The sequence below is a fragment of the Microtus oregoni genome, unplaced genomic scaffold (genome assembly GCF_018167655.1).
Source record: "Microtus oregoni isolate MIOR12 unplaced genomic scaffold, Mior012 000002F_ref0000024, whole genome shotgun sequence".
NCBI classification, from domain to species: Eukaryota; Metazoa; Chordata; class Mammalia; order Rodentia; family Cricetidae; genus Microtus; species Microtus oregoni.
Window position 1 is genome coordinate 76,159,353 of NW_024543061.1, and position 21,263 is coordinate 76,180,615.

A 21,263-nucleotide genomic window follows, 5' to 3' on the forward strand; every position below is an offset into this window, starting at 1 on the left:
CCCCATCATTGTCCTCTAAATCTGCCAATATCTTCCTAGTTCCAAGGGGTAACAGCACATTTCGTGTCTCCAAGAAGGGGTGGGTTTTACCAATGAGAGCTAATGAATGAATTCATGGCACAAAACATCTGAGAGGCTTCTAGAAACCTCGCCAAGAGCGCCGTCTCAGGGAAAGAATATAGAGTCTTGGGAAATGGTTAAGCAAAGACAAGGAAGCATCTAGAAGTGGCAGAAGTTATAGTAAGCCCCAGCTCTTCCTCTGCTGACTCTGGTTTCACACACCTTTAATCCCAGCACTGGGAGGCAGGAAAGTCTAGAGTTTAAGACCAACTGGTTACACAGGGAGGAAACACAAAGGCCTCAAATAGACACAGAAATAACCCAAATCTCTTCTCTCAAGGAATTTCATTCTCTGGTCTTGAGACCTCAAAGTTACAAAGAGTAGGATTAGCACTGACGAAGATATGGAGAATTCCTGGCAGTTCTGAAGAGCCTCGAGCTGATAAAAATAATTTGCTTCAATACCACAAATACACAAACATGAGCATATGAGATAACATCTGACAAAATTGCAACAAAAAATGCCATTAACTGGCAAAACGAGCTGCCGTTTTGTTATTACTTATGGAGTCTGTGTTGGCTATCAGCATGTGAGGAAGGGTATGTTAGGATAAAGTGATAAAATCAGCCCATTATTAAATATAATTTTGGAGCTTTAGTAAGATTTGAAGTACTACTATTTTAAGCAAGAAATAGAGAAAATTGAGGAAAGGAGAAGAAGGAAGATGATTAAGTGATAAATACATTGGAAATGAAAATGATAACAGGTTGGGTGGTATGGAGGACAGGAGACCATGTGAATGGGCTTAAAAGTAACCAGGAGATGGCCGGAGAGTGTGACTAAGTGGTAGAGCACTCATCCAGCCTGCCCAAGGCCCCAAGTTCAATTCCTAATAGCACCAAAAAGGAAAAACACGTGGAGTTGAAGGTGCCCTTAGGGTTCTCAACTCTATTGAGAGTGTAGAAAGACTCTTTCACAGGGGTGACATATCAGATATCCTGAGATCAGATATTTACATTATGATTCATAGCAATAGCAAGATTACATTTATGAAGTAGCAATGAAACTAATTTTATGGTTGAGGGTAGCTACATCGTGAGAAATTGTATTAAAGGGTCACAGCGTTTGGAAGGTTGAGAATCACTGCCTTAGGGGATGGTGCCAAGGCAGCGTTAGAAATTTCAGAGTTGTAAGAAAAGACATCCCTAGAGGTGGGAAACGTCACTCGGCAGGGGATCATCCATTAGAAAGAATTCCTGAATGGAAATGTCAAAATGTCGGAAGCATTCTAAGATGGGCTTCTTGTGCTTCTTTGTGGGGTCCTTGGACGGACCCAGTGACCCCTCAAGCTCCTGGTTCCTGTGTAACTGCAAGACTGGTTTTCACAGTCTTCTTTCCAGCTACCGACCACGCCCAGGGGCCATGGGGTTAGCCCACAGAAAGGAACAAGCAACCCTTTCACTCCTTGTCCTTCACTTGAAGCCGTCCTCCTGTTCAGCTGTGAGTTTTTCAGCTCCTTAGTACTTAGGCACTTTTCTTTAGAGCCAGTGCCCGGAGGGGGCGGGAGGGCTGCGACAATGTAGCATCTGTGTGTTGACAGTAACAGCCTGTGGGCCAGCGACCCACTGTCAAACACCCCTGTATCCCCATCCCCGGTGTGCTGGACCGCACACCTTCCTGCCAGGAACCATGGTTAGCCCCAACATGCTTTGGCGCCAAATGCCCCCGCCCCCTCTGTCTCTTCCTAACCTTTTACCTACTTGACTCCCTGGTTCTCTTGCCACATTTGTATAAATCCTCACGCAGGATGGTCGGGTCCCACCCGCACAGGGAACAACACATCAGTGGGTGACCTAAAGGGAAACAGAGCCCTGGAGGGCGGGCGTGCACCGCTGAGCTGGGCAGCTGGGTTCCCTCCAAAGGGTGTGGCTTTGGAGAGATGTTACTCTTCTTTTAACAGTGTTGGATTTTATTTATTTCATGGGTTGCTGATTAGCACAGGGAGCTGCTATCACAAAATGAATGTAGCTTATAACATGCTGTTTCAGATGTGTTCAGAAACTTGGAGACATCATTTAACTTTTGAAGGGGGAAAAAAAAAACCAAACATGTTTTTTGTTCTTGGCTCCAAGTCAGAGAAGGATATGTGCTTATGAGGAGGGTGAGGTTTCTATCCTTGGATGACCCCAAAGGGATAGGAACTGCTGTGCAAGCCTTGTGCAGGGTATTAAGTCAATGTCAGTGATACACCAGAAGAGCCTCTCTCTAGGAACGCTTCTCCTTCAGGGAGATGCCAAGTTCCTAAAGTCCCTCTCTCCTCAGAACTCACTCACAGTGGGAAACTAGGCTGTGGGAAGGAGAAGATGGGAAGTTGAAAACAAAAGAGGCAAGAAAAGGAGACGTTCAGACACAAAGGAAGCATGGCGGACCTCCCGCCCCTTGTTAGAACACCTGCGTTAGCTGTTGAGAGGTTAGATTTGGTGCCCCTTTTTATTCAACACAGGATAGACACGTGATCGCAGTGAGCAGAGGGACCAGGGAGCACTCAGAGCTCCTCCTTCCTGGCATCTTCTTCAGCTGTGTGATTTCTCTGAAAAACACAGTGATGCTGAATTTAGAGCGCAGACTTAATTACTCCTGAAAAACTTTAAATCCAGCTTCACTTTGAACTGCTGAGCTCTTCTGTTGTTGATACGGCTTTTGTGTTTTGAAGAGGTCTCACTATGCAGCTCTGGCTGGACTTAAACTTATTACGTGCCCCAAACTAGTAGCTTCACACTGTGGCAGTCCACCTGCCTAAGGCACCAAGGTACCACTAGTGAATGGAGTGTGGATTTAAGTTATTTCCCATCGGTCCTTGAATAGAAAATGGAGAAATCCCAAATTGAGTTTGCTTACACAAACCTTTTGCAAGTGATGGTCTCTAGCTAACACCGTCCCATTAACTATCTCCTTAAAGTCGCCCTGCTCGGAAATGAAATTCACACCGAGGAGGGTGCCAAGTGCTTTATCTCACGGCTGCACTCACCAGCAGTGTTCCCTTTAAGAAGCCGTCACAGAAGTCCCGGACTTTCTCCACTGTAACTTCTGTGATGGGCAGTGTATCCCACTTGTCATTCTCGGTTTCATAAATGGCGAGAGCGGGCAGCTGAGACTCCTTTAGTTGGAAGTAGGATATCGCCTTTCCATTCTCCCTTTTGCCGCTGTCTACCAGAACGAAGAGAACCTGTAGTTGGGAAGACATTCAAGAAAAAGGTCCTGCTGACAGCCTGGGGACAATGAGACACTAGTAATGGCTGTCACTACACAGACTGAAATTAGGGTTTGCATTATATGATTTTAGTCTAAATTAAAGCCTGGCATGATGGCGCACACTTGAAATTCTAGCACTTGAGAGGTGCTGTGGGAAAATGGTCTGTATCCTGTCACTTGTATTTTAATAAAATGCTGATTGGCCAGTAGCCAGGCAGGAAGTAGAGGTGGGGTGACCAGGCAGGAAGTAGAAGTGGGGCAACCAGAACAGGAGATTCTGGGAAGAGGAAAGAGTCAGTCTACAGTCGTCATCCAGACACAGAGGAAGTCAGACACAGAAGAAGCAAGATGTGACTGCCTTGCCATGTGGCTAACACAGACAAGAATTTTGGGCTAATATAAGTTGTTATAAGAGTTAATAAGAAGCCTGAGCTAATAGGCCAACCAGTTTATAATTAATGTAGGCCTCTGTGTATTGATTTGGGACTGAACAGTTGCCGGATCAGGAAGGACAGAAACATCAGTCAACAGAGAGGCAGAGGTAGGAGGACCAGGAGTTCAAAGTCACATTTAATTATAACAAGTCAGCAAGTTTGAGGTTAGCCTTAGCTATATAAGATCCATCCCACCCCCTCTCATATAAACACATTTTGATTAAAATGAAATGATTTTGAAAATTATTTTTGTTGTTTTGGTATTTTATTCAAATTTCACTTTAATTAAATTTATCCTTTAGTTGAATTTAACTACAAGAATTTTGGCCAGCTGTGGTGGCTGGTAGGATTTGCTGAAGGAGGAGGAGAACACAGGAGGATCGTGAGTTCAAGGCCAGCCTGGGCTACACATTTTTGGCTGGGCATGGTGGCTCGTGCCTTTAATCCCAGCACTTGAGAGGTAGAAACAGATGGTTCTCTGTGAGTTTGAGGCTAGCCTGGTCTACAAAGCCAGATTCAGGACAGCCAGGGCTGTACAGAGAAACCCTATCTAGAGAAACCAAGTAAAGCAAACTAAGACCAAACCAAACCAAATAAACAAAAAACAAAAAAAATAAAAATTGGAATTTGGGGTTGAAGAGATGCCTCGGAGGTTAAGAATACACCAGGTAGTTGACAACCCCTTGTAACTCTAGCTTCAGGAGATTCAAAACTCTCTTACAGTCTTTCTGGGCATCTTTACTCCCCACCTCCTGATTAAAAATAAAAACAATCTTTAAAAAAGTCTTCTGTCTTTGAAGATTGATGACTCCCTAAGCAAGAAAGTCTAGCTTGGTGTCTGAAGGCAGAGGATGGGGTTAAGTTTGCTTCTGTCTTCCTAGCTTTTTTTTGCAACTTAGTTTCTCTGAGACTCAGTTTTCATATTTGTAAAATGTACTGGTGGGGGCAGAGATGAAACGGGATGGTGCCTTCAGTAATTGTGGCACATAGTATGCCTTTGGTGAATGTTATTTTCTAGACATATTCTAAGAACCCGCACTCCGGCGGCTCCCCAGAGTCATGGATAGTGCTCTTCCTTGCTATATGTGCACACTTTGAATATAATAGCTAATAACAAAACCAAACCATTGTAAAAACACATGACAGTGAAAGCCCTGTTAGCACATGGGCTGCTTGCTTCTGGAATTCTCCATTTACTACTCTGAGCCCACGGTTGACTGGGTAACTGAAATGCAGAGAAGGAAACCCCAGATGAGCAGGGGAGCTGAGTGGAGGCGTGGTTACTAAGCCACGTCTAGCCACGGTGGAAATCCTTGTGCTCTTCTGAGTATTCAGGAGTACTTAGTGCTCCCCACACCAGGGGACCAGTGCTCCCCAAGACAGCTTATGTGGTGGCTCTCGTTAGAAAGGCCTCTAGTTGGGGTCTGCGATGCAGGGGTAGATGGGGGTGGTGGTTTCAGAGAAATACACCTAGGAGCGGGGAGGGAGAGAAAGGATCGTGGTCACTTGAGGTAGGCTCCAGGTGCTGTGTAGGAACTCACGTGAGAAGTGGTTTCAGCTCTCTGTCCCGGCCTTCAGAGGTTATCATGAGGAAACAGACACCGACTAGGTGATGTGGTTTCTGCATATTTATACTTACTGTCTCCCACAATGACAATATAAAGTCTCTTTAATTTCCAAAATCTTCACTTCTTGCCTCCCACTCCTTTCTTCTTATCCTTTTTTTCTTCTCCCCAGCCCCATCTTCCTGTGGTGGTGACCTTTCCCAACTCACCTTTCCCTGGAAGAGCTTAGCTGCCTTCCGGTATGTCTGCATGCTGTCTTCATACTCTGCGGAAGCCTTGTTCATTATCAGGAGCAGATGGGTCCGAACCATGGCGTTAAATAAGCCAGCTGCAATCTGGGAAATTAAAATGTGTTTTAGAAAAAGGATACAAAGAGGGACAAAGAAGAAGGGAGGATGGGAGGGAAGAAGGGAGGGAGAGACAGAGACGTGGAGGGACAGAGACACAGAGATTCAGAGATACAGAGGGACAGAGATACAGAGAGTCGGACAGAGATACAAGGAGGCAGAGAGAGACACAGACAGACAGAGACACAGAGATATATAGAGATACAGAAAGACAGAGGGACAGAGATACAAAGAGACAGAGAGGTAGAGAGACAGAGGGACAGAGATACATAGATATGCCAATGCAGTGAACAGAATAAATGCAAATAACCTCTACGATGGCTCTTACAAGTTTGACCCCCTTGAATGTGGTAAAAATGCATTTATACATGTATAGAATTATCAAAAAATAAATAAAAATATTTTTAACAAGTAAAATCACCAGGCTATTAGAGAGATGGCTCAGGGGTTAAGAGCACATCAACCCTTGTTGTAGAGGACATTGGCTTGGTTTCCAACATCTGTATGGTGCCTGCTGACAGCTGCCTGTATCTCCAGCTCCAGGGGATCTGATACCCTCCTCTGGCACTCTCTGGCTCATGCACACATGTGGTGCACATATATTTATTTACTCAGGTGCATATGCATATACATAAAATAAATATCTTTTTTAAAAAAGTACAATTATCTTGGAGCCGGAGAGACAGTTTAGGGGTTGAGGTCATGTACTATCCTTGCACAGGACCTGGCTCTCCTTTCAGCACCCAAGCTGGGTGGCTCACAACTGGCTTTAATTGCAGCTTCAGGGGATTTGACACCCTCTTCTGGCTCCTGCAAGAGACCGGCATGCATACGGTGCACACGCAGACAAACAACATGCACATAGTTAAAAACAATAAAAATGAATCTTAAAACTAAATACAACCATCCGGTCTTCAGACAACTGTGTCGATCCCCTACCCCTCACTAAACATAATGAAACTGAGTAACTGAAAGGACAGTTGTGGGCTTGACAGAAAGTACAAGATTAAGCCATAAAATGCATAGCTCTTTGTTACACCCTTCACTCTGGGGGCAGCCAGCCCAGTAAGGAGCTGTCAGGGAACCCTAAGGATGGATTTGCATAGCAACAGCAGCCCTAAGGATGGATTTACATGGCAACAGCAGGAACAGGTTGCTGGCCACACTAGTGAACCTTCTTTCAACCAGCTGCTTCAGCCCTGGTGAAGCCTGCAGATGACATCACCTTAGTAAAGGCCTGCAATCTCTCCAGAGACATCCAGCCACTCCTTGCCCACTGGCTGACCCCTAGGATCAGGGTGAGCTTTTCTATTGCAGCTGGCCACAGAGGAACCACCGGCAAGGCAATGTGGTCAGATGAAGTATTCCTACAGACTTTGTCTTGGACCTTATCAATGGGTTCAGCTTACATTCGGGACACAGGATGGACAATAATTGATTCTTGCTATAATAGTCTTGGTAGTTAGAGTAACAGATTCATGATACTTCAATTCAGGGTGGCATCTGCTTTTGTAAAGCAGAAAAACTCCTGGGAAGAGTCGAGAGACGAGAGCTAAGGAGTCAGAAGACAGAGCTCTCTTTACCGAAGGGATGGGAGCACGGAAGTAGCTGGTTTCATCTCAACAGGCACGGCCTGATTTGCACAGCAAAGGCACACAGAGTGTGTGCATTGGGTGTACGTGCAGGAGCAGAGCATGGCTGTGACTTTCTGCCCAGTCTTTCTAGGACAAATATTCATACCAGCCTGAACAAAAACTAGCAGCAGTCGAGGGGGCAGCTCCAAACAAGAAGGGATTACTTCTGAGATGTGAAAGTCCTAATAAAAATTAAGCATGCTTCTCTAAAGAGATTCTTTCCTGACTTTCTCTTGATGGGATTGGTTGTCCCTAATAATGTGAAATTTGAGAAAGACACAAAGTTAATCTGTAAGGTGAGCGCTGGGCCAGACCTAAGAACTCAGGGATTTGTGTCCTTGCCCTGCATCTAGGACACTATTACACCATGGTCATGTGCACCGGAAGCATTGGGCCATCTTTTCTGAGTCCACATGCAGTTCTGTGGGCACAGCAGAGACAGGAGTGAATCTCTAGGTAAAGAAAGCTATGATGGCCACTCTTAAGCCGCTTCTAGATTGGATTTAGAGTCACCTAGGAGACACACTCTGGTCATGTCTGTGAGGGTGTTTCCAGAGGGGCTTGAGGAGAGAAGAGCCACCATGAAGGTGGGTAGAACAACCAATGGACTTCAGTCCTGGCTAGAATAAAACAAAACAAAACAACAACAACAAAATAAACATGGAGAAAGTGATCTGAAGACCAGTATCCATCTCTATGTTTCTTGGCTATGGATGCACTGTGACCAGCTATTTCACGTTCCTACCTGCACACCTTCTCACCACGATGAACTGTGTCCCCTCAAACTGTGAGCCAAAATAAAGCCTTCCCTCCCTAGGCTGCCTTTGTAGCAGCAACAAGAAAATCAATGAATAAAAACAGTCTTGGTCATAGCTTGAGACAGGTGATTTAGCGCCAGTGACCTTCACAGAGCACACTCACACAAGACTTCAGATTCTGAAAATTTTGATCCAGATACCTTTACTTTGCACTCTAGGCTTTTTTATCTTATGAGTTGTGTTGAAGGTCATCTAGTTTTGTCAAATAAGGAAGGACGCATCTATCAATCTTGAAGGGTTAATAAGGGTGTCAACACAAACAGCACGCGAGGTGTTCGGTGACGGACACTAACAGTGGAGAGAACACATCTCCTGTGGGGACCAGGACCCTCTGTGACACAGGAACAGAAAGGACTGGTCATAGGGAATCAGTGTTTACCAGAGGACTGTACTCTGTCACCCAGTGGAGGCCATGCACGTAAATGAATTGCTTCAACTTGGCGGCGTCTAAGCTGTCAATGTCTTTAGCATCCAAATGCAGTTTCTCATTATCAACCTGGGGAAAGGAAACAAGGCACAATAAAGGACCGAGTGGTCCCTGCAGCATCTTTAGAGATTATTGGTAAACGGAATTTGACTATATAATGGGCATGGAGCACAGCTCCAAAGACAGGACGGAAGTTTTCTACCCTCGTTGACACTTTTCCCTACTTGTCTTTTAAGAGCTTTTTAAAAAATGTAATATAATCACTGATATATTGAATTACGCATTTTCCATCAGTGCAGCTGTTCTGAATTCCATTTTCTTAACCTCTGGTTTATTTTTCATTTAGTTACTTCCCATTATTCCTTTTTTCATCCTTTGGTTGGGGAGTTGCTCAAGCTTTATTTATCCCTTTGAAGACTGCCATTATGTGACACATAGCTTTTGTTACCAGAACCTACTATTAGTTGACAGTTAGAACTCCCTATTGAACCTTGCAACATACACACAAAGATAAAAATACTGAAAAAAAAACCTTAGATTATCTTAAACCAATTAAACATGAAATAATAAATGCCAATGTATAGAAAATGTACTTTTAAATTAGAATCTTGTTGGGGGGAGCAAAACCCACTCAAAGCACTGGATGTTTTAAAATGTGAAGTACTAGCATCAATATAGGCCAGTGGTAGAGTGCTTGCTTGCTTACTGTGTGTGAGTTCCTAGGTTCAATTCTCAATAACAAGCACACAGACATGGGACTGGAGAGGTGTAGACCAGCTGGCAGAAGGCTTGCCCAGCTTACAGGAAGCCCTAGGTCTCATCTCCGGCGCTACATGAAATAGACATGTTGATTCCTGTAATCCCAGCATTCTGGAAGGAAAGGCCGGAGGACCAGAAACTCGAGGTGCCTCTGCTGCACAGAGTCTGAAGTGGGTGAGAAGAGGGTGAAGACGCCTGCTACACGCAATTCTTTTAAAGTCCAAACGCTCAGTAGGAACACTGAGGAGAAGATGTACGGATGTAGAGTTTCCGTGGACTTTGTTCAGCTTTTTACTCCCAATATTCTTGTCAAACCACTAAAGAATAAGGAGCAGGCGGTTGTGGTGGTCCGTCTTCAATCCCAGCACTTAGGAGGACCAGGCAGAGGATTACCAGGAGTCCAAGGCAGTCCGCGCTACATGGGAAGTTCCAGGCCCTGCTGGGCAATAGAACAAGACCTTGTCTCAAGTAAACAAAACTAAACCAGGGGGTTATAGAGTGGCTAAGTGAACTTGATGCTCTTTCAGAGGGTCTGAATTAAGTTCTCAGTACCCTAGGTTGGGTGACCCCCAGTAGTTTATAACTACAGGGGTTTGGGGCCCTCTGGTCTCTGCCAGCACCCATTCTCGTGGGGGTACGTATCAACACACAGACACAGACGAAGACACAGACACAGGGGCATATTCACAGAGACAGACAGACAGACACACACACACGAGGGGGAGGGAAGAACAGAGAGAGAGAGAGAGAGAACAAGAGAGAGAGAGAGCGCTGTTCTCTTCAATCTTCTCTGCTGCCTGTGGCGGGGCTGGCCAGCTGGCAGGATATTTCACACTTAGGAATTTGCTATTGCAACCACTCAGATCCTCATCATCATAATCAAAGCCCACTTAATACTGAATTCGTCCAAATGCTTGAAGATTATTTTTCTAGGACACAGAGGCCTGGCTCCTGTGTGCAGCTGGCCCAGCTGCACGTGGGCCAGGGCTGCCCTCCAGCCCGGGTTCCAGGCAGTTCCTCAGGTTTCCCAGAATTGGAGAACTGGAGGCGCCAAGAACTCCAGGTGGATTTCTGGGCTCAGGAATGCCGAGGAGGGACAGAGGGTGCGCAGTAGGGATACAGTTCCTATCCTGGGCAGTGACAGTGCTGCCCTAAACCACCACGTCCCTTGCAGGCTCCCTAGATCGTCCACAGAAACATCCCGACTATTTCATTATTTCCTAAACTAATAAACTCAGGAGTATTCGTTCTTTCATTCGTGTGTAGGGATCCTGGAGGCGACACTAGAACAGGAAGTCTGCTGTCAGCCAAAGGGACCATTTACATAATGCACTGGAGAGAAAGCTCTATCGTAGAGCAAGACTGTGGGAACGTTTTTAAACCTCTATTTTGCTAGTGTTTGGAAGATATCCTCCCCAGAGAGAGAGATGCCAAAAGCAGAAAAGAGCATCTGGAAGGGCTCTGAGCTCCGGTGACTAATTTTTTGTTTTGTTTTGTTTTGGACACTTTGAGCATGCAGCGACCCCAGCACGGTCTAGCCTTTGCTCTGAGGGTGCCCGCATTCCTGTGAGTGCTCTAACGATCGTTTCGAAAACTGCATTAAAACTCGCCTTAGTTATTTATGCTCTTCCTAGTTTTATTTTTATTTATTTATTTTAGACAGGAAGTGAGGCTCATTACTGGTTTTCTTTGTTGCCAAAGATGAGTCTGAACTCCTGACTCCCTGCTTCACTTCTTGTAGTATTAGAATTACAGGCATGTGCCACCATGCCCTGTTCATCTTAGCTTATACTACAGGTATAGTATTTTATCACAGTTCAGTCATAAAGTAACTTAAGTAGCACTGAGAAATGATTTTTTAATCAATTCCTTCATGTCTCTAATTTTATATATGCATATATATATATATAGTATATGCACTATTCAGTTGCCATTTTTACACACACACACACACACACACACACACACACACACACACACAGAGTTTTGTTTCTTATTGTCTCCTATAGCCCAGAATGGTTTTAACTTTGCTGTGTAGCCAAGGATGGTTCCTCCTGTCAGTCTCCTAAGGGGCGGGATTATAGGTGTGCACCTCCACGCCCCGCTACACACATACATTACAAAACTGTTTTGACGATTTGACACATACTACTTCTCTCATTTACTGGTTTATTTTTTACAGTCATTTCTTCTGACTTCCCATGTCTGGTAAGGTACATCTCACACTAAACATTCGAAAATGACTGTACAAGCGTCAAGAAAGACTTACTGTGTTTCTCTTATATTCCATTGGGTCAAACTTGGGCTAACTTTATTTCTTTTTTTTTTTAGGGAAACATAATTTATATATAAAATTTCAGTAAGAAACAATGTAAAATGACAAGAATATCCACCTTACGTTAAAATAGAAGTGAATAAGAAAATCCAAAGTAGTGCAAACATTCAAATATTAGGGCACGCTCATGGCTTATCAACTCCAGAGACAGGATCCCTGGGAGGATTAACTCCGTATAGGTCTATACAGAGACAGAGGGTCTCCTTGCTGTCACTCTATCAGACAACCTGAGTCCTTGAGAGCCGCACTGTCATATGCGACTTCTTATTGTTCCCTGAATTTTGCCGAAATGCTTCCTGGGAACCTTCCTACAAGTCAGCCTGCTCTAGTTTTGAAGAGCAAGTGCCCAATCTCACTTTACTTTCTATTGCTGTGGTGAAGACCAAGGCCAAAAGCAATGTGGAAAGGAAAGGGTTTATTTGGTTTCCAGGTTGACAGTCTCTCATCAAGGGAAGTCAAGACAGGAACCTGGAGGCAGGAACTGAATCAGAGACTATGGAGGATTGCTGCTGGCTGGCTTGCTCTAGCTGGTCTCTGTTTCTGGTTCCCACCTTAAGTTCCTGCCTTGAACTGTGACTTAAACCAAACAGATACTTTCCTCCCCCAGACTGTGCTCGGTAACGGTCTTTATCACAGTCACAGAACCTCTAAGACAGATAGTGGTGCCCCAGTGGACTATTGCTGTGACAGATATAACATCGTTCTGATGGGGAGGACTGTAAAGGAATTTTGGAACTTTGGGATGGGAAAGCCAAGAGTTCAGAGCTTAAGTTATTTTGTGGGGATGGGGTGGGGGTAGGAAGAGAATATTGAGAGCGATGCAGATGTTAGAGCCTGGCTTGGGAAGCTCTTCAAGGATTCTAGAGCGGCTGTTAACATGATATTTTAAATTGAGAATATGCACATCTGCTCAGCTGCGGCTGGAGAATCAGCTGTGACCAAGAAGAGCCCAGCATCACTGAGGTGAAATCTTCCAGAAGCCCTTCCTCAAGGGTGTGTTTCACATCACACAGAAGCTATGGTTGGGAGGGGCCAAGACGGAATCTCATGTTGGCTGCTGAACTCAGTAGCATATAAAACTCTTCCACATGTTACTGGCTTTGGCAGTGTGAAGGGTTCATGGAGAACACCAGGACTTGGCAATGTGGGACAAGGCTAAAGTCCTTGAAGAGAGACCAGTAGAGGCTGAGTAGGTATGGTTTCTATTGCTGGGAAGAGATCCCAGGACCATACAACTCTTGTAAAGGAAAACATTTAATTGGGGCTGGCTTACAGTTTTAGAGGTTTAGTTCTTTATCATCTGCTGCAGGAGGACCTTCCACTCCTTCAGCCAATAGCTGCTGAAATACCAGCCCACTGGGGTGTGGTCTATTTATCTTTAAAAAAGAGCGGCAAGCCTCGGCCCGCTCTCTTGGTTCCAGAGGTTGGTTCCTGCTCCTGCTCCTGCGACTAGGCTCCTTTCCTGACAGTTGGTGCTTTGTGAGTTTTACCCCCCAAAATAAATACCCCTTTAAATCCTAACTGCTGTGGGATTGTTTCGTGCATTAATCATCATGACAGGAAGCATAGTGGTGTGCAGGCAGAAATGTGCTGGAGAAGGACCTGAGATTTCTACATTCAGATAAGCAGGCAGCAGGAAGAGAAAGCCACCCTGGGTGCAGGTTGAGCATCTGAGATTTCAAAGCCTGCATCCAGTGAGATTCCTCCAAGAAGGACACAATCCCTAATAGTGTCACTCCCTATGGACCTGTGGGGGCATTTCTATTCAAACCACCACAGAGGTCATTTGTGATGATGCCCCCCAGCTGCACTGGAGACCCCAGCATATATATGCCAGGACTGTGTGACGACCACCAAGTACAGTGGCAGGTGGGGCGTGGAGCCAGGTTGAGCCTCCCAGACAAGCCATGTGTGCTGTGACTGACAGAGCCTGGGCCAACTGGAGCTTCCCAAGACCTCTGGAGGCCAGAAGACAGGGAGTCCCTGACACTGGGCAGCAAGCTACCGATATTGCCGAAGTTTGATTTTGCTTTGATTCGATTGTGGCTGTGCCCTGGTTCTTACCTCTTGGAGTAAGAAAATATTTAACTTTTAAAATTATTATTATTACACGAGGCCATAGACTTTGGAGTATTCACGGGACTCTGGTTATTTTAGAGGGATTTTTAACTCTTTAAGAGACTTTGGATATTTTAAAGAGACTAAACTTTGGAAGTTTTTGAAATTTTAAAGACTGGGACTTTTCAGGTTATTTATGCTTTCTGTTGTGATATTAATATGAGATTTTGAGGGTGGACAAGAAGCCAAGGCCACAGTTGAAGAGTGACTTACTTTCTGTCCACTTGACTCAGGCTAGAGCCAGTTGGAAAGACGGCTCCTTCAGACTGGACGATAGGCAAGACTGATGGGCATTTTCTTGATTAACGGTTGAACAGAGGGCCTAACCCACTGTTAGGTGCCTCCCTCAGACTGGCGGGCTAAGTTATATAAGAAACAGGCTAAGCAGGCCATGGGAAGCAAGCCAATAAGCAGCACCCCTCCATGGCCTCTGCTTCAGCTCCTGCCTCTGGGTTCCTGCCTTCCTTCAGCCTACCCTGACTTCTCTCAGTGATAGAGGGTAACGTCGGAATTGTAAGAACAAACAACCCCCCCAAGTTATTTTTGGTAATAATGTTTCATCACAGCAATAGAAACCCTGGCGATCCACATAGTTTTTGTTGCTTCAATAATAATGAGTCAGTGTATTTGTACTTAATTATCATTTCATCTTATCTTTAAATATATTCTTACTGTTGGAAATAAAGTAACCCTAAATTCTGACCTTTCACTACCAAACTCTATAGTATCTAGATTCGGAGCTGTAATCATGGTGTTTGATTAATTAATACCAAAGGCTTCGGGAAATGGTTTGGGGTAAAGTTTTTGAAATGTAGACTTCAGAATAAGAAACATTAAATAAATACAATAGTATAAAAATGATAGAGATTTTCTCTGGGGGCTGGAGAAATGGCCCAGTCATTAAGAACACGTGGGACTCCTGTAGAGAACCCGAATTCAGATCTCAGCACCCAATTCAGGTGGTTCATAACTAGCTCTACCTCCAGCTCCAGCAGATCCCACACCATCTTCTGGCCTCTGCTGCACCCCAAAAGCATACAAATACATACAGGTACACAGACACACAGAGATGCGTGTGTAAATGTAGAAGAATCATTAAATTAGTTTTAAAAAGAATTTTTTTTGCGTGCCTTAGAGAACTACTATAGTGCAGTAGAAAGGGGGGACTGAGCATGGAATTGGGCAGCATTTTACACTTGTGAACCTTAGGAGAGCTGCTTGAATCTGCTAGAACTTTAATTTTCTTACTGGAAATTCAGGAATAACATTCTCTTCTTTTCTCTTTTTGCTTTATTGGATTTTTTGAGACATGGGTTCTCTATGTGACAGTTCTGGCTGCCTCAGAACTTGCTCTGTAGACCAGGCTGGCCTCTAAGTCCCAGAGAGCCATCTGCCTCTGTCTCTTGAGTGCTGGGATTGAATGCATGTGCCCACCACTGCCTGGCAGGAATAATATTCTTTTCTTCATAGTTTGTGAGATTATAATAGTGCCTATCATAGACACAGTTCTACACACAGAGACACATATAGGCAGATGGACAGACAGACACACAGACACACACGCATAAAAATAAACCAAGTTTGGAAAAGCTGCAAATAATAAAATGTGGATCTGGGTTGGAAGAAGGTCCCAGAAAGTTTGGCATAGGCTCATGTTTCCCAGTATAAAATAAAAAGATCTCAGTTTTTTCTTTATTAAAGTTATTCTGAACTCCTGAACAATACTCCTATTAAGATATGTACCAAAGTTTGAAAATGTAAACCGAGAAAAGTGTTTACGCAACAGCTGGCCTGAGAAGTCTCCCACCTTTCCCAGAACTGCTAGTGAAGCAGCAGAAAACCAGCCTGTTTGCTTTCTGGCACGGCACAAAAATTTTGTCCACCCAAGTCCCAAGCCTTGCTCGGAGGAGAGCTGTCACTAGTGCTCAACATAAAACAGAGGCTAAGGTCCTAGGAGAGCCACCAACAGGGCTTCATAAGGAATACATTGTAAGCAGAGTTCACGCTACTGTCAGGTCTGCTTAGTGCCTCCTTTGGGACTGGCTTTGAACTCCTGGTCCTCCTGCCTGAGACTCCTGAGTGCTGGGATGCAGGGCCCGGGTCTACCCTTGTTCCTGGGGTGCATCTTGAGGACAGTTTCTGGTCAGCTAACTAAGCATCCTGTTTGTTCCTGTGCTCCCCCTGCCCCGCCTGGTGATTAGCTGTAGGGCATTGACTCCAGCGTTGGTATGGTAATTTCCCACCTGCCTGGGCGGAAATCCTTATACAGTAGCTAGGTACATAAGGATTTCCCCAAGGTTGAATAAATGGCATTCGGCTGATCTCCTTTCGAATGACCCAGGTCTCTTTGTGTGTTCTTTCAATCTCCAGGCCCTTGCCTTGTACAGGCTCGCGTATGTACAGTGGCGAGCGAACTGTACCGAGGGTGTAACACAAAATCGGGTTCTCTGCCACGACTCCTCAACAGCAGGCCCTTTCTGTCTCTTTAAAACATACTTATATGGTTATTTTGCCTACATGTATGTGTGCCACATGTGTGCCTGGGGTCTGACGAGGGAAGAAGGAGTCAGAGCCCCTGGAACTGGAGCTGAGATCTGCCACATGGATGCTGGCAATCAAACCCCAGCCCTCTGCAAGAGCATCCAGTGCTCTTAAGCTCTGGCACCTCTCCGTCCCCGCTCTGGCACTCTCCGTCCCCCACAGACTCTTAAGTCTCACATAGTCTATTTTGTTGAGCTACCAAGAGCTCTTGCTTCTCACATCTCTGCCTAACAATCCATCTTAGTCTTTGTTTCCAAAATAATCCTGCTAAATCTCCTTTCTGTCCACGCTACTCTCCCGATCCAAAGGCTTTGGGGGAGCTTTCTGGTGCCAATCAAATTAAGTACAAACACAGAACTCTGGCACTGTGGCTTTAGCACAAACATGGTCTAATAAAACTTCCCTGTCGTATTTTCTTTTTTCTGTAACTCGTACCTTGGGATCCAGTCAAGCTGGCATCATGGATTCCTGACTACCTTCAGTTTTCCTCTTTCCACGTTTCTCTGCTCCAGTGCCCAGCTTTAACATATACTTCCCTGTCGATTGTCTCTTTTCTATTATTTTTCTGAATTTCCATATTATTTTCATTCTCCTAAAACCACTTACAGTGTTTTCTTCTAATTTTTTTTTTCTTTTTTGAGACAGAGTTTCATTGTGTAGCTCTGGCTGTCCTGGAACTCACTCTGTAGACCAGGCTAGCCTCTAACTCACAGATACCTGCTTGCCTCTGCTTCCCAAGTGCTGGAATAAAGGGTGAGCTCCACATGACCTAGCTTTAGAGTGGTTTTTCTATTAGTCTATTTGTTATAGTTTTTCCTACATTTTAAGTTCTGAGAACAAAGTGTATATTCGATATGTTGTTATTATCAGTACCTTACACACGAGTTGTCTAATGAAACGTTTGCTGAACATAGGTCAGCTTTTCAACATGTAAGATCGCGGGGCTTGGTGTGTGGCTCAGTTGGTAGTGTGTTTGCCCAGTACACATGAAGTTCTGGGTTTGTTTCCCCTGTGTGACATAAATAGGGAATGATAGCACACACCTGTAACCTCAGCATCTGCAAAGTGGAGGGTCAGAAGGTCAAGATAATTATCATCTATGTATCGGTGGCCGTCCTGAGCTACGTGAAAACTTGCCACACGCACTCACACTCAGACACACATGTATTTATAGAGCATAAAACTCCTGTATTATTTCTCTCTCTGCCTCGCCCCCATCTCTCTCTCTCTCTCTCTCTCTCTCTCTCTCTCTCTCTCTCTCTCTCTGTGTGTGTGTGCAGGTGCTTGTGTGAATGTGTGTAACTTCAGTGTTTAGTATGACCTTAGAGATAATATGGTCAGACCTTTTATTTTTATAGAAGTAAGAACTGAAATTAACAAACGCTAAGAGGCTCGCTCACCCTCTCTGCCTGGTAAGGGACCTCGCAGGTTTATTACTCTCACACCTGGCTCTGCCTTCCCATCCTCTGTGCCCCTCAGCCCAGCACTTGGCCTCTGGAGTCATCTGAGTCACTAGCCTTGTCAGCTAAGGTCCTGAATTTGACACCAGCAACAGTGTTAAAGACACAGAATTCTGTCCCGCCTCACAAGCGGAAACCAGGAGAGGGCTGGAGCTGCCACCCAGCTTACCATTCGGAAGAGGCAGATGCTGTTTCTGGTGACGTTGTAGTGGCTCAGAACCTCAGAGCTGTTGCTCATTCCGAACGATACGTCTTGGAACTGTTGTGCCATGCTGCTGAATATGGACACTATCGGTGCTTCTAAATCCTACAGCAAAACAAACATACAACGAGAGAGAGAGAGAGAGAGAGAGAGAGAGAGAGAGACCCATAGGTCTTTTTTGAGAGAAGAGACGTGGAAGAAAAATATGCACACGCCAGAAATTGCAGGCTTGATTTGGTCTAGTAAAGCCAAAGTCACTCTTACACATGTCGGTAATACTTGCAGTAGTATTTTTTAGTTTCCCCGGCTGTGTGAGTTTTATAGGTCATTATGAAAACTGTGTCTAATCCTGGGTTTTTGTGCCGCCTTATCATGCAGCCTGAATTCTACTTGTAGTTCATGGAGGACTTGGCGTCCAGAGGTCTGTGAAGTTGGGCTACACAGCCACTCATATACCTAGGGAGGTAAATGTTTTGGGAACAGTTTGTGGAGGAACAGGAAGATGCAAAATTAAGAAACAGGTGCTTAGCACGGTCACTGGGAACGTGCGGGGGACTGAGGTCCTCTTCTCTCAAGGGTCCTTCAGTTTGTGCATGAAGGTACTCACTGGTCCACACACCTATGGCATCCCAGGCCTGCAGTTAGGGAGCCGGGAAGCCACTCATCAGTGATGGCGGCTGTCCTCCCCAGACACTGGCACTGTCTTCCGGGCAGTGTTAGGATGCTCGTCTGCAGACGCTCTAGGGTATGCCACATTTTCCCTGCACCTCACTGAGCTTAGGGGTGTGTGTAAAGAGAAGGGAAGATTGCTAGTCTTGCATCTGGGATCAACGAGATGGAGTTGACAAGTTGCTCTTTTGAAAGGAAATGGGTTGTTCATTTAGAAGCTGTGGAACTTTGTTGACTGGCTCTCTGGTTTCTAAACTTTAGAATTTCTCAAGAACCCAATGGCGCCATCTGGTGGCTATTTATGTTACTTCATTCTTCCTGTTCTCTATTTTTTGTGGTTCTTTCTAGTTTTGTACACCTAATGGGCATGGTGACTGTGAATTGGAATCAAGGAATGAACATATACAAGGTCTGAGGTAAGAGAATAGGGCTGGGTTATCTCTGAGGATTGCCAGGTGCTATCAGCGGAGAGAGAAGGAAAGGCTAGAGTGAGCCCCTCTTGTTTAAGGCTGTCTGCATTACCCAACAGCCAATACGTGAGTGACCCCTTCACTTTCCTTTGTATTCAAAGAGGGCAAGAAACATTACTGAGGATCTGTCTATTTGGTTTAGCAAAGCCTGTGAGAAGTGTTTCCAGGTCACAGGAGATAGATTTAGCCTATCTTTCCGGCTAGTCCCATTATAGCATATTCATATTACGTCACTATTCAGAAGGCTGAGGCAGGAGGATTGTGGGTTTGAGGGAAGCAGTGGCTACATAGAGAGTTCTAGGCCAGCCTGAGTTATGAGACCTTATCTCAAATACATCACAGAACATAAATTTAAAAGTGCATGTGCGTTCACTTCTGCCTATTGGTGGGACACCTAGGTACGGTTTGAGGCTGTTTAGGACAGCGGCCAGGGATGACAGAGGCTCACTTCCTGCAGACACCACTTCATTTCAAAGTGCCCATAGATAAGGAGACCCAGTCAGGAAACTTAGAGATCCCAAGGCAGGTCCGAGGAAGACCTGATCATAGCGCGGACTGCTTTGAAATGAGGGGGTCTCAGATAAGAGGCTGCAGCAGGGTCTGAGAGTTCTTGCTTCCGGATCAGTGTCCCTAACCCAGCAGATCACTCTAGCGGCTACCCTAAGGCAGAATATGCCTGACCATAGGGTGTAGCAAGTAGAATGTTTGTTTCCACAAACCTGGAAGAAGCCTATGACGGCGACTTCAGCAGCATTGATGAGTTTTTCGGTAGCTGGGATATCTGTGAGCCATATGGGTTCCCGGGTCTTGCTGAGACCATCTGCAGTAGGACGGGTAGAGATGCCAGGCAATACACACCTTTACTCAGAAACTTCTGGAGAAGTTTCTAGGTTTGAATTAAAACACCCAGAGGATTTTCATAATCCCTTCTCTTCTCATGACACGTTTCCTGATGGCAACCAAACTGTCAACCCTCCCCACCCCCGCACTTTTTTTGGTTTGTATTTTTATTTTTACCTGAGGCTTCTTCAGCATCTACTGTGACTTCTGGGATCAGCCGGCATATGAGGATAAATGAAAGGATTAGGCATCTGGACCTGGAGATTCTCATTGTTCTCCTGCTCCAACCCTAGATGTTGAGTTTGGGGGTACCGATCCAGGACAGCCCGGTGTAGTGAAATGGCTGTGGGTTATTAGCACTGTGGGAATTTTACAGCTGGCTCCTGGGGAACCTTCACCTTCTGTGATAAATGACTCAAAGTGGCAGGGCTTTGGAACGTATCCAACCAGGAGAAAGACAGCTTAGTTCATTTATTTAATAAAAAAATATATAAGTACTCTATGCCTCTTAATAATCTAAGTAGGAAGCTACAAATAAGGCTGTAAGGTGATCCAGTGTCTCCCAGCTCACACCGCGGATGGGAGAGGTGGGCCCAAATTATCAATGATTTAAGTATGAAACAGAGAGTGGTGAGACATGGGAAAATTCTGAGGCCTGTGTGAGAGAGATGATGAACAATCGGGGCAACACAGGGCTTGATGAAGGATGTCGGCCTGTAAGTACAAGCAGAGCCTTGTGTGCATGCGGTTGCCTAGACATCAAAATGTGTGATGGACACATATGGCTTTTATAGACAAAATAGTATAGCTGGCAAAAGCAACTTCAGAGGAGGAGGGTTTGCTTTGGTTTATCCCAATTTGAGGGTACAGCGAGGAAGGCGTGCTGGTAGGAGCACGAGACAGCCGGTCACGCTGCATCCACAGTCAGAAGCGGAGATGGTGCTGAGCTTGCTTTCTCCGTCCCATTTAGCCCAGGATCCCAACATGGAGAGATACTACTCCTGGACAGGGTGAGTTGTCCCACCTCAGTGAACAGTCTAGAAGCTCCCGCAGACGTGCCTAGAGGCCTTTCTCCTGGCTGGTTCTAGATTCTGTAGAGCTGACAATATGAACAAGAGATCTCACGGGAAGAACTAAAGTCTAGATGTGAGCAAGCATTAGTCACTGAGAATTACGGGAAGGAAGAGAGTATTGTCAAGGCCGTCTTGCCACAGGCCTTTATGTAATAGACTCAATCAGCATAGACATTTCTTCATTCAGTAGATACTGAGAGCCCATGGAAGAATCCCAAGCAGGAGCCAGAGTTTGACCTGGCCCACAGATCAAGTCTG

At 45.2% G+C, this 21,263-nt stretch overlaps 1 protein-coding gene across 1 annotated transcript; it reads right to left on the reverse strand.

Annotated features, from left to right (window-relative positions):
* Positions 1–2,606: 2,606 nt before the first annotated feature.
* On the reverse strand, positions 2,607–20,203 carry Erp27 (endoplasmic reticulum protein 27). The gene is made up of 7 exons (XM_041678602.1): positions 20,110–20,203; positions 19,812–19,912; positions 17,921–18,058; positions 8,491–8,607; positions 5,522–5,647; positions 3,090–3,287; positions 2,607–2,651 (listed from the first exon to the last, which is right to left on the reverse strand). The coding sequence occupies exons 1-7, from the start codon at positions 20,201–20,203 to the stop codon at positions 2,607–2,609; spliced, it is 819 nt and encodes a 272-aa protein (XP_041534536.1).
* Between the last annotated feature and the right edge of the window lie 1,060 nt (positions 20,204–21,263).

What these genes read in the sequence shown, in the direction of transcription:
- Erp27 (XM_041678602.1), bottom strand. Translation starts at nt 20,203, where the DNA reads ATGAGAATCTCCAGGTCCAGATGCCTAATCCTTTCATTTATCCTCATA. An exon ending in GCATCTGCCTCTTCCGAATG is followed by an intron (nt 8,608 to 17,920) that starts GTAAGCTGGGTG and finishes TCCTTTCCCCAG; the next exon opens with GTTGATAATGAGAAACTGCA. An exon ending in TCTTAAAGGGAACACTGCTG is followed by an intron (nt 2,652 to 3,089) that starts GTGAGTGCAGCC and finishes TGTGTTTTTCAG; the next exon opens with AGAAATCACACAGCTGAAGA.